The sequence below is a fragment of the Protomyctophum parallelum genome (genome assembly GCF_964188405.1).
Source record: "Protomyctophum parallelum genome assembly, chromosome: 18".
In the NCBI taxonomy this organism is placed as follows: Eukaryota; Metazoa; Chordata; class Actinopteri; order Myctophiformes; family Myctophidae; genus Protomyctophum; species Protomyctophum parallelum.
Genome location: NC_139716.1, coordinates 33,413,142 through 33,426,304, shown reverse-complemented (window position 1 = coordinate 33,426,304; position 13,163 = coordinate 33,413,142). Strand labels below are relative to the sequence as shown.

The window sequence follows — 13,163 nt, the reverse complement described above, 5'->3', positions numbered from 1 at the left end:
AATACCTCTTAATACATACCGTACATGACAAAGAGGAGGGTGCAAGAAAAATATTAAATATCTATGTAACTTGTTATCCATGTAACTGCCTGGATTGTCACCTTTCAATCTCTTGTTTAATAAGCATAATTATTGCTTTTAGTCAAGTTGTGCAATGGTTACATTCTGGTCAAGTCTGCATCTGTATCAATGATATCCCAGTAGACTTGGAAGAAAGTATGAAAATAGGTAATTGTTTGCTCATGACTCGGACACCAATGTAGGCATTTATATAATAATAGCCCTTACCCGTTGTGAGATATGTGCGCCCGGGTGCGTTTGTAATTGACTAATCAATTCATTAATAACCATTAATGTGTCAAATCGAAAAAAGGGCTTCGTTACGCCCTCCACATGCATATGGTCAATGGCTCTGTGAAAAGTGGGAGTGATTGGTGCAGGCAGTAAGGAGTTACGGCAGTGTTTCTGACACACACTCAGACATTGTTAGAATTATAGTATGATGATGATGATAGTATGATGATGATGATGATAAAGCCTTTTCTCAGGTGCAACAGTCTACAATATTATTATCAACTGCCAACTTTGCTATAATCTAGTAGATTACATCAATCATTGCCTCTTAACCCAGATACATAGCATGAGTAATGTTCGTCACGGTCTGTGTCCAAAAGAACAAACACAGATTAGTTTTTTTGGGCACAGCCACATATGATAGAACAACGAGGCGCGCCGACGGCTACAATACTAAGCATTTTGGAAACCAAATTGCCTTGCGTTTATACACAGGTCTATATAAAGGTTTAATTTGAACCAATGTGTGTGTGTTTCCAGGTCTCCTGCCTCCTCCCATGCCCATGATGCCCCCTCCCCCTCCTCCCCCCAGCAGCCAGCCCCCTCCCCCCTCCGGACCCATGCCGCCATGGCAACAGCAGGCTCCGCCCCCTCCTCCCTCCAGTAGCGCACCGCTGCCATGGCAACAGAGTAAGCACACACACACTGCTCTGTGTTTTTACAGTAAAAGCAGAGCCTGTTTCACTGGTTTGATTAAAGGCCGACAGATGGCAGATTCCGGGGTCCCAACTCCCGATCCCCTTTTTGTCCTAGACCAGAGGTTACAGGTTTTTTGATTTTTAATCTGGGAATGAAGGAACGAAAATGCTTCACATAATGAACATAAACAGGGGGATTACAATGAGTGTAGTGTAGCAGGAATAATGCAGCTTGTGGACTACCTTAAATTGGATTAACTTGTCTAGAGGTTATGGAGCAACTGTGTATGGTTTTAAGATATATTATTCCCAGGCCAGCTATCATCATCAATTGTTATAACAAGATCTTTTTTGTGCATTCTGTTGGCACTGCTGCCACAGCACCGCAGTCGATGCTGGCATGGATTCGGTTAACGGGAGTTTCGTCACTTGTCATAGAATCTCTCTCTCTCTCGCCATGTTAACCAGATGTCTCTCTCTCTCCCCAGACACGCCCACCTCCTCCAGCGGGGGCGGTAACCTCCCCCCGTGGCAGCAGCAGGCCAATCAACAGCAGTCCTCGGGCTCGGGGGGTGGCGGGGGTGCCGGTGGCGGGCAGCCCCCTCCCCCCATGGGGGGCGGGGTGCCCCCTCCACCGGGGGTTCAGCCCCCGCTCCCCCCCGGCGCACCCCCTCCCCCACCTCCCCCCCCGCCCGGCTCCGCCCAGATGATGTATGCCCCGCCCCCTCCCCCGCCTCCCATGGACCCCTCCAACTTCGTCATGATGGGCATGGGCATGCCCCCGTTCGGCATGCCCGCGCCCCCCCCACCACCCCCGCAGAATTAATGAACCCGCCCGCTGGGTTCTCAACGGTAAGGTCCGGGGACCGCCGGTTGGCCTGAGTGAGGACCCTCAACGGGTCTGTTAAAAATAACGTAGCAGTGTAACGATACATTCTAAAAAGTCGGGGCATAACAATGCATTTTAACAGCGATATATGCGCATCACCATACATGGTTGACGATGCATGGACGATATTGGTTCATTATGGCGATACGATTCTACCGGCGAACTTGAATATTTGCATTGCAAAATTATTCGATACAAAGCCAAACAACACTATTTTTCTGTATATCTATATAGTTGGAGCGTTGCAATTAAAACCATGCATCGATGCAGACATGTATCGTTACACCTCTTAAAACCTGGTCTGGAAACCAAATGGACCCGTAAAGGGTCTGTAAAATCAACACTTTGAGGACTTTACTTGTAGATAAAATGGCCTAATGTAAATCAAACCCGGGGGTCCTTAAAATAAAAATGTCCTCTGTGCTTATTACAGTTAAAAAGTTGCAGACCGGCAAAGGGTTTCATTTGGACCTCCACTGGTCCCTGGACCTGACGTTGAGAAACGGTGATCTTACACACATGAACCACCAAGGACCCACCCACCAACACATTAACCAATCAGATTTATTATTATTCTTCCACGTCTGCTCAATCAAATACATATGATAATAACCTGTGCTTTACTTTTTATTACCGGTCCTTTGTTTTGTTTTTTTCTTGGAAGACACCCGCAAAAACAATGAAAGGATTGTGTAGTTGAATTTGTAAATTAGCCTATAACTTAATTTGTTTTTCTTGTTTTTAAAAGTTCGTTAAAAGGGTCTAAAGATGAAGCTCTCTTTCTGCGTGTTGAACGATGGTCATCTTTGCTTCTATCCAAACGAAAATAAATCCATAGCTGCCACGTTTTTGCTGAACACCTTTTTTTTGTTGTTCCACTTGATGAATAAACTGTATATTGCTTTTCTTTTCATCTTTGAGCTTAAACGTTGATCGATCGGGCTAATGGAGCTCAGATCAATGTTTAATTAATATTTTTGCATGTTCCTGGTTCACATACTAAGCTCACCTGTTCTGTTTTGTGGTCCATTTAAAGTAGCTTTGATTTGAATGAGATGAATATTTTTGTAAAAACTTGAACGAGATTGTGAAGTGTGTGTGTGTATCATCGCTCAGTTCCTGGTCGGCAAACAAACTCCCCCGGTTTTTGTTTTGTAATCGTTGTTGCCGGCCGTTTTAAAGAAGGTTTTGAGTATCTTTTCTTTAGTGTCATTGGCCTGTATATCTATCTATCATTCTACCGAATAAACTTTGTCATGCAGTCGTTCAGCTCGTAAGTAAGGAATATGTTGTTTTACTGCAGGCTTAAGCCAGTTTTTATGCTTTTGAGCGACGAGTGTCCCACATCTCACCACATTCTTCTTAAGCCCTTTTCAGTTGGGCAGTGATTAAGGCGACTAGTAATACATTTTCAAAGACACCTGCGTTTTTCTTTTGTACGTGCAGAGAACACGCGACTACGCAATCGTATTTACGTGGGCGCAGTCCCGTGAAATTATCGTGGCACACGCCCGCGACTGACCTGGATTGTGTTGAGCTTTATTTGTTACACTTGCGTTGTCTCGCCCCGCATGAGCAGACCAAGCGACAACGTCTGCGATGCTCTGCATTAATCGATTCCCGTCTGAAAGTACCTATACTGTCTGCGTCTGCCACTCGCATGGCAATGTGGCCACAAAAAACATGTGAATGTACAGTAATTCTTAACTAAGGCTTAACTTCACTTTCCCAGACCAGAGTGGTTTTGCGACGAAGGTGTCTGTCTGCAACCGTTTCATTTTGTACAGACGTATTGTATAGCAGACGGTTGTGTCATCCGATGTGGAAGTCCTCCATTTTGTTGGTCTCTCTGACGCCACTTCAGTCGTGACTCGTGAGACACTTGCCGTGCAAAAGCATAAATCAACCTTAGTGTCATCTTGGGACTACTTACTTATACTGAAGCATAATTTATAAACGGCATTGCTTCTCGAGAAGAGCTGATCTACAAGGTAACTACGCTGTGGCATTGCCATGCGTTGTCAAGTTTGTAGATCAGCTTTTTTTTCCTCCCCCGGTAAGCAACGACGTCGTGTGACGGTATACAAATTAACCTTTGAGTCTCTAGGTTTGTCTGCTCTATGGAGATCTCTGCAGTGTTTCGGTTGCTCTGACCATTACTGACATTCTTGTTTTGTTTTCTATACCCACGGTTTAGCATAGGAGAAACAAATGTAAAATTAGGTAAGGTTAGACATAGTATTTTTACTCTATTTTTGGAATTTGGTCTGTGGTGCCCCCCTGTTTTTGTGTTGGTTCTGCTGGCCTTGACACTAGCTGTTGAAAATCTTGCTTGGAAACCATTAAACGTCTTAATTCCCCCCTCGGTCTGTCCTTCAGTGTCCCCTTCATTGTACCTCTGTCTCCATCAGTGTGCAGAGAGACCCCTTCATTGTACCTCTGTCCCCATCAGTGTGCAGAGAGACCCCTTCATTGTACCTCTGTCTCCATCAGTGTGCAGAGAGACCCCTTCATTGTACCTCTGTCTCCATCAGTGTGCTGTCCCCATCAGTGTGCAGAGAGACCCCTTCATTGTACCTCTGTCTCCATCAGTGTGCAGAGAGACCCCTTCATTGTACCTCTGTCTCCATCAGTGTGCAGAGAGACCCCTTCATTGTACCTCTGTCTCCAGTGTGCTGTCTCCATCAGTGTGCAGAGAGACCCCTTCATTGTACCTCTGTCTCCATCAGTGTGCTGTCCCCATCAGTGTGCAGAGAGACCCCTTCATTGTACCTCTGTCTCCATCAGTGTGCAGAGAGACCCGTTCATTGTTTCTCATTCACTGTCATCCGGTCAAAACGCCTGCTAAATATACTAGGCCCTAGGGTAGTCGTCTTCAACATTTTCTGCTTCATCTCTCTCTCTCAGCTAAAGGGTATTTTTTGGCCTTTACGGAGGTTTCCCGGGCAAACGGACAGCAATGCATTCAGCGGCTTGCAGCCTGAAGCCTGTCTAATTTAATGGTTTTAGACATGTTACATAACCTCGCTGTGTCACAAATCCTGTTTTTGTTCCAACTCTGCTGTTTAGGAGGATGAGAAGGAAGCATTCTGTTTTAGGAGGATCATATGGAACGGTTCTCCTTTCCATGGCTGATAATGGGAGTTATCGTCTCAGTTGGGTGGAAACCTTACCATGTCCAAAATCTGTCACTTTTCAGGATTCAGAAATTATAAAATGGCAAAAGCAGCAGATCTACAAGGTCGTGTAAAGCTCGTACAAAACGTGTTGCTCTGTGCTTGCGCTTTGAGCTTGTGGATCTGCTACTTTTGGTGCAAACACAAAGTAATTTATTTTGGAGATAAGTGGTTTCTGCCCCACAGTCAACACTGCCTTGTTCATCAGCGTCACCGATGAAGGCTGAATAACAGCCCAAACGTTTGGCCTCCATGTCAATGTGAGGCTCATGGAACAATAAACAGGATGACCCTCCACAGTTTATTAGTTGATATAAATACCACGCATATAGTTTTTATATGCATTGAAAGTGTGATGTTTGGAACGTGTGAATGTATGATGTAACGGAATGAATGAACTGGAACAGGAAACGGGTACAGTATTATGCTAGCTCCCCATTTTGCACAGAGGAGACAGAGCCTGTTCTCAGCACAATGTTTTAGACCAGTGGTTCATGTCCGACACTCATCCCAAGGACCCCCATTTGAAAACATGCCAGGGAGAAGAATTTTTCCACCGAAATCCACCAAAAATACATCTACCAGCTCACAACCCATTGTGTTGTACAGTGAACTGGGAGGCGTTAGACCCTCCTATGCCCAGCTTTGTGTGTTTGTGTGTACCAAATTTGAGATTATTTGATTGGCTGAGCACGGCATGTGATGTACGACAATAAAGCCCTCACTTCACAGAAGTTCACAGTTAACACATGATTTATTTTCTTAAATATTCTAAAGTAGAGAGAATGGCCAATAGGCCACAGGCCCAAAATTGGACAGGACCTGTGACGTCATGCCGTACTTTTTGTCTCCACCAGCCGAAGTCATGGGGGAGAGTATGTTTTGCACTCCGTCCGTCCGTGTGTCCGTCCGTCCGTGTGTCCGTGTGTCCGTCCGTTGTCTACACCAGCCGAAGGCATGGGGGAGAGTATGTTTTGCACTCCGTCCGTCCGTGTGTCCGTCCGTCCGTGTGTCCGTCCGTCCGTGAGCAGCTAATCTCGGCCACCGTTAACCCGGTCGATGCCAAATTTTGCACACACACTCCTTGGATGCCAACCATGAACCTCTGCCCCAAACTTTCCAGAACGGCCTGTTATAGCGCCACCAGGAGGCCGCTTTGTGCAAAACAAGTTTTTGCACAGTACACCTACAGATTGTGTCCAAACATCACGCAAATTGGTACACAGTCTCTCTAGAGCCATTCAACCAAACCGGTCTTTCACATTTCTCAGACTCCATCCTGATTGGTTAAGATTGGCTTCCAAAATTAGTACTCAGTTCCAAACAAAATGCTGCAAATCATGAACACATCGCGTGATTTCCGTGAAATTGTGCACCCACATTCCCACTAGGCCGAGGACGAAATGCCACATGAACAATTTCAACTCAGCGGTGGCGCTATAACTGGCCGAAAAGTGTTTTTACCTCTAACTGCACCTTTGTATGCCAACTCCCTAGAGGGCAGAGGCCAAGGAAAAACCTTTGCCTGGAATTTTTCACATCTGCTCTTTATAGCGCCACCAGGAGGCCGACATATGTAAAACACATTTTCTATTATTACTCCTTCAGATTTTATCCAAATTTCACGCAAATCGGTACACATGATCTCCATAGTCATGTGATCAAGACAGGTTTGTTTGATTTCTCATATTCCATCCTGATTGGCCACGATTGGCTCCTACAGTTTTCAGGAGTAGCAAATGGCCACAACTCCTCAACGCAGCGTCCGATTGCGATGAAACTGCACGCATATTCCCACTAGGCTGAGGAAGAATCCTGGTGGAGACCTGTGCCGATTGGCACTTTATCTAGTTATTTGTGTTTTCTCTATTAATTTGGTCATTAAGGTCCACAGAATGAGAGGCCTGCTCTGCTTCTGCCAGAAACATTGCGAAAAAGTTTGTATACCACACCATACTGTAGACAACCAATATAAGGCAACATTTCCCATGCTTTAAGTAGTTGTGACAATTGTGACATGTCAAACTAGGGGGTTTTCATGATTCTGAATCCATTCCAAGCATTAGTTTTGCATGAAAAATTCGGCCATAGCCACTTGCCAAAATGTGCCCAAATGTGCTGACCTCGTCACTTTTGTGCTGACCTCATCACATTTGTGATGACGGCTATGGCCGTTTTTAGGCCAAGGAGTGTTTTTCGTGCAAAACAAATGGGGTGTCTTACTGGTACCGGTATATATAATTATATATACTGTTATATAGATATATAGTAGATTGATAATAATAATAATCTTTATTTCTATAGCTGCAGTGTACAGCACTGTACTGTACAAGCTCTCCTTCCTGGCCTCTGTGTCTGTGTGTTAGGCTGCACAACAGTGACACTTGGTGGTGACAATATGCTATTTCTGTGCTCGGACACACACACACACACACACACACACAGTCACACACACACACACACACACACACACACAGTCACACACAACTGTCTATAGGAGTGGTTGTTGCTGTTGCATCACATAAATGCAAAATATTTAACAAGGGTGAAAGACAAAAGTATTGGGTTCAAATCTGGTCAGTAGAATATTAGAATTAGTTAAAATTGAAAAGATTTTCAAATAAGATTACAATATCATAGATAGATTGATATTATTAGTAGTAGGCTAGCCGTGTAGTAGCCTAGTAGTAATATACTATTGTATTTTTTATTGTATCATACAATTATTTTTGAATTATTATTGTTGCAGGTCGACTAGCTACATTGTCATGTTGGCTGGTCACGTGGCCTCTCTCTCCAGCCAGCCAGCAGCCAGCCCCGCCCCTTGGCGGTGATGCCCGACAGACACACAGACACGGAAGCTTATATATACAGGCAGCCAGTGGACCATTACGACTAAGCTCAGCTCAACCGCTGTAGTGTCTCAGCCATCAACCCAACCGCAGTGCATCCATCCCCAGAATATCCAGTCCACACGCCTTATTCATCGATCTGTCCCCATTTTTAATAAAACCCCTTTTTCTTTTGGTGTGATCATCATCAACCCCTATCCGTCCAAGATGCCCAAGCCTCTGACGGACCAGGACCGGAGGAAGCAGATCTCGGTGCGCGGACTGGCCGGCGTGGAGAACGTGGCCGACCTGAAGACCAACTTCAACCGCCACCTGCACTTCACGCTGGCCAAGGACCGCAACGTCGCCACGAAACGGGACTACTACTTCGCGCTGGCCAACACCGTCAGGGACCACCTGGTGGGCCGCTGGATCCGCACGCAGCAGCACTACTACGAGAAAGACCCCAAAGTAAGAAAGACCCCCTAAAACAAAGACCCCCTTTTTGGGACCTCCTTCCTTGGTTTATCCTTTTCTGCATTTGGGACGCCTATGACAGGTCATGTTTCAGGGCTAGCATCAATCAATCATGATTCATTATGAAACACATCATCATCTGATGCGATTTTTAACGCATCATCTTCCCGCAAACTGATGATTTGGGTACAACATTGGGGTAAAATAGTAAATAGCAGATCTACAAGCTCACTGAACTCATTGTGGGCTGCTATTGTCTGCAGTTTGGGGGCTGGTTTCCGCAGTCATATCAGTGCGGAGTACCAGTGTGCCACGCCCCCCTTCGGCAGTCTGCACGTACACACACACACACGCGCGCGCGCGCTCACGCACGCACACACACACCCACCCACCCACCCATCCTACCTGCATTATGCATTCATGCAGGCTGCATGAGCGCAGCATCATGACATGCATGATGGCATGTTGCATGATGCTTGCGAATTGCGATCGATCTCAATCATTTCATGCATCATGCATGCATCATGCATGTGCACGAGACGTGCGCGTGCACACAGCAGGTCCGCAGCACTAACTTGCTGCTCCGCACTGCATGCACGTACGCCATCGTGCACGCACGCACTTGTGTGAGTGTGTGTTGACTGGTAAGGGGGTGTGTGTGTGGGGGGGGGGGGGGGGGGGGGTGTGAGTGTGAGTGGAGTGCGGGTTCCCCCTCCTACTTGGTTATTATGGTGCACTATCAATGAATCCTGATCATCTATGGTTTTGATTTTCCTTTGATCGTTATATAAATCTTATTGAGGGGCTTTTGGTTTGTCAACAAACGTTGTCCTGCACAAACATTAAATTCCCATTGACAATGACAATGAATGGAGAATTGTATGTCATGCTGTCTGAGCAAATACAATAGACATAGCTGTCTATTTTACGTCATGATGATGTACAATGATAAAGAAGAGCGCCCCTCACTTCACACTGGTGTGATTTTTATTATCTACTACATGTAGGCTATTGTTTTAAAGAACTTGTTGTTGTCTCTCTCTCTCTCTCTCCCTCTCTCTGTCTCTCTCTCTCTCTGGGGGTATGAATGTGACATTCCTCCTGGTTACATAATATGTCACTAACCTTGTCTCTGCAATGCCCGCATCCACTTTAAATGTCCTTATACGGTATACACACACACACACACACACACACACACACACACACACACACACACACACACACATACACGTATTGAAAAATAATATCAGATCTACAAGCTCACGGCAAGTCACTTTGTGCTGCTTTGCGAGCTTGCACATCTGCTGTTGTTGAGCATGTTTGAAGAATCTTGAAAGTGTGAGAACTAGTGATTTTAGAAGGCATTTAGTACAATCTGTCTTCTATTTGATGATGGACAAAATTAGGGTTGGACTAAACATTTGTTGATTAGTCGTTTGTTTGTTGTTGTTGACTGAAGTGCAGAGTGCAGTGGCATCAACTGGTTGTTAAATTATGCATTGATGTTGTGTAACAGGTAGCTCTGGCCCATAGCGTTACAAGTCCTTATAACGCTATGGACCACAGATATGTAACAGGATAGGATAATGGGATATCCTCCCCCTCCCCTCCTTCCATCCTGTCATTTAATCCAACACGGCCAAATTACATAAAAAAGCCTTCTGAGAAATGCTGCACTGTTTTCTTATTTGTACGGGTTACAACCATATATATATATATATATTTCTTGCTGCTTTTAAGTTTCTATATTATTATCTGTGAAATGCATGACAATTAGAAGCTTCTAAATGTATATTCTTGGTTCAGAAAGAATGATCATTAGCTGTGTGTGAAGAAGTGCGTTTGGTATGAGATGCTGCAGCAGCATACTGCATCCAGCACGTATGGATGGATGGGATGGATGCATGCCTAGAACACTGTGTACCAGAGCAGCAGGGAGGTATGGCCATGCACGTCACACGGTGTGCGTGTGAGTGTGCGTGCAGTGGATGGATGGGTGGATGAATGAAATTGATTAATAAATGTATGTTACTGCTGTACAACTAATCAAAAATAATATATTGTGATCTAGATTCAGGCACCTATTTATGCGAAGAATCGTGAAGCACTAGTTGACTGTCCAATTCATTTTAGTCACTCTTATGTTTTTGCTACACGAGAGAGACTTTAAAGGAGAATTCCATGCTAGAATGCTTTCTTATCTTTCTTACCTTTCTTTGTAGTTGTTACGTCCCCACCAAAGAGGTCCAGGTGTTGTTTTTGTGCAAAAACTCCTTATTGGCTATTTTCCCTACCATAAGCCCTCAATGAATTGCATTGCATTGAATGGGAATTGAATGGGGCTATGGGGTGTTATGCTAGTTTGCTTATTTCCATCGAAAGAAGTAGTAAAGTGTGCCGCTTGGGATATTATTTACATTATGAAGAGAGGATATATACAAAGAAATTATAATTTTGAGCGATGGAAATAAGCGAATTAGCACAACACCCCATAGCCCCATTCAATTCCCATTCAATTCAATGCAATTCATTTAGGGCTTATGGCAGGGGAAATAGCCAATAAGGAGCTTTTGCACAAAATAACACCTGGACCTCTTTGGTGGGGACGTAACAACTACAAAGAAAGGTAAGAAAGCCTTTTAGTATGGAATTCTCCTTTAAGAGAGGATTAAGCCAAGCACTTTGATGTTGTCTGTTTAAAGCCACGGTAGTTTGCCACATTTTGAACGTAGTAATGTTCAGCAACTACAGACTAAAGACCAATATTTTCATAGAATAAACAAGAATCGTGTGAGAATCGTGATCTCACTTTTGAGCAAGAATCGTGCAGCATTAATAGATGATCGGCACTTTACTGTCCAGGTAGCTTATTGATTCATCATTCATTTATGCTTGTAGATCTGCTACTTTTGAATTAGAATCCAGAAGAGCAACCGTTTTGGACGTATGAGGTTTCCACCCAACAGAGGCAACATGTTGATCTATTGTGTTCATCAATGGGATGATGGTTCTATTCAATGAATGACAGACAGCCATTATTTAATTCCCCGTGGTAACCAGAATGCTGGGCCCCATTTCTTTTGCAATTTGAGATTTGTTCAAATGTAGAAGTGCATTATAAATAGAATCAATCAGGGGCTCGTTGGCAAAGTCAATAGTGCTGTCGCTTCACAGCTAGAAGGTCCTGGGTTCGCTGTGGACGCTGGGGCGTGTTTCCTCCTCTGCATCATCAGTGCTCATACCCAAGGCGGGGATGGCAAAAGGGCTTTTCTGTGTGGCTTTTCCCTGTGTCCCCTGTATGGGTACCCTCACAAAAACATGCAGTAATCCTGGTCTCTAAACTTCCTCCCCCTGGCCAGTCCGGTCAGGTGAAAAGAAGCAGTTTGGACTCATCATGCATAGAAGGAAGCATGAGGTCAGTCTGCTGCCTCCCCAGGTTGGCAGAGGAAGAACCCGTTCAGACACAGGCAGATCTTCATGTGGGACACAGACAGACAGAGAGAGAGAGAGGCAACATCCTGCTTGGTCAGTGGCTGCAACAACAAGTTCTTTAAAACTATAGTCTACATGTAGTAGATCATAAAATCACACCAGTGTGAAGTGAGAGAATTTGTGGCTTGTCCCTGGCTGGCTTGCATCGACATTGACTTGGAGCATGTTGCTTTGTCACTGCTAGGGTCAACAACGTAGCGGGTGCATACGTTTGTTAGACATACTAACAGTCCGACAGGCATTAGTTCGACAACACCGTCGCTCCCGACATGCGTGGCCGGTTACAACTAACCCGTGGCTCCCGACATGCGTGGCAGGTTACAACTAACCCGTGGCTCCCGACATGCGTGGCAGGTTACAACTAACCCGTGGCTCCCGACATGCGTGGCAGGTTACAACTAACCCATGGCTCCCGACATGCGTGGCAGGTTACAACTAACCCGTGGCTCCCGACATGCGTTGCAGATTACAACTAACCCGTGGCTTCCTGTGAGGTTAGGTTTTGGGTAGGGTGTCGGCCTCATGACTGTAGGACTGTTAGAACGTCGGACCAAACACATTTACCCCAATGTAGCCATCGGTCCAGGGCATTGGAGAGAACTCGCTAACGCACTGGACCAGGGCTAGGGTCGATGCTTGATGTCTTTGTAGAAATCTGGGTGGTTTGTTGTCACTGCCCAGGGTCAATGCGTTTGTGAAGTTGTTGTTGTGCAGAAGAGCGATGCAGTGTCACTGTGAATCAGTCAACGAGGACAGGAATAGAGAGCATGCTACACCTGACACCACCTTCTGTCTGAAGACCAAACCACGGATTTCCCTTGTGGACAATAAAAGTTCACTTTGACCTTGACCGTGACTGATTAAGTAAAGGTAGAAGAAGTCAACTAAGTTCATAAATGCACAGGAGTGGGACTTGGTGAGGAGGTTCCAGACCTGTATAAACATGAATGGCTAACTGAACATACACGTGAAAAAGACAAAGAATAGATTTGGTTAAACAGTGTTTACCAACGGGAACGTGTGTCAACACATCCACACCTTCAGTGCACCCTGATTAGAGTTCAAGATCATAACATGGAGACTTATATGGAGTCACAATGTTTCAAGTCAATTCCTGGATATACAGAACAGATATACTAAACCAGTGGTACTCCTCACCCCATAACTCAGAGTTCGGGGTCATTTTATAAAATAATAAAATCACACCCGTGTGTAGGGAGGGGCGCTCTTGTCATCATACGTACATCATCTATACATCACATTCCGTGCTCAGCCAATCAAATCATCACAAATGTGGTACACA

The 13,163-nt window shown here is 45.0% G+C and overlaps 2 protein-coding genes across 3 annotated transcripts in view; both read left to right on the top strand.

The window, feature by feature from the left end:
* The window catches only part of sf1 (splicing factor 1), a 30,195-nt gene extending 27,050 nt beyond the window's left edge, over positions 1–3,145 (top strand). For both annotated transcript variants that reach the window (XM_083788687.1, XM_083788685.1), the window contains 2 exons: positions 835–984; positions 1,481–3,145. In XM_083788687.1, coding sequence (XP_083644813.1) covers positions 835–984; positions 1,481–1,818 — 488 coding nt within the window. In that variant the 3' untranslated portion in view covers positions 1,819–3,145. The remainder of the gene's footprint in view (positions 1–834; positions 985–1,480) is intronic.
* Positions 3,146–7,944: 4,799 nt separating this feature from the next.
* Positions 7,945–13,163, top strand: part of LOC310875451 (glycogen phosphorylase, muscle form-like) — a 29,853-nt gene continuing 24,634 nt past the window's right edge. Inside the window, exon 1 of the mRNA XM_083788683.1 lies at positions 7,945–8,359. Within this exon, the coding sequence (XP_083644809.1) occupies positions 8,117–8,359 (243 nt within the window). The 5' untranslated portion in view covers positions 7,945–8,116. The remainder of the gene's footprint in view (positions 8,360–13,163) is intronic.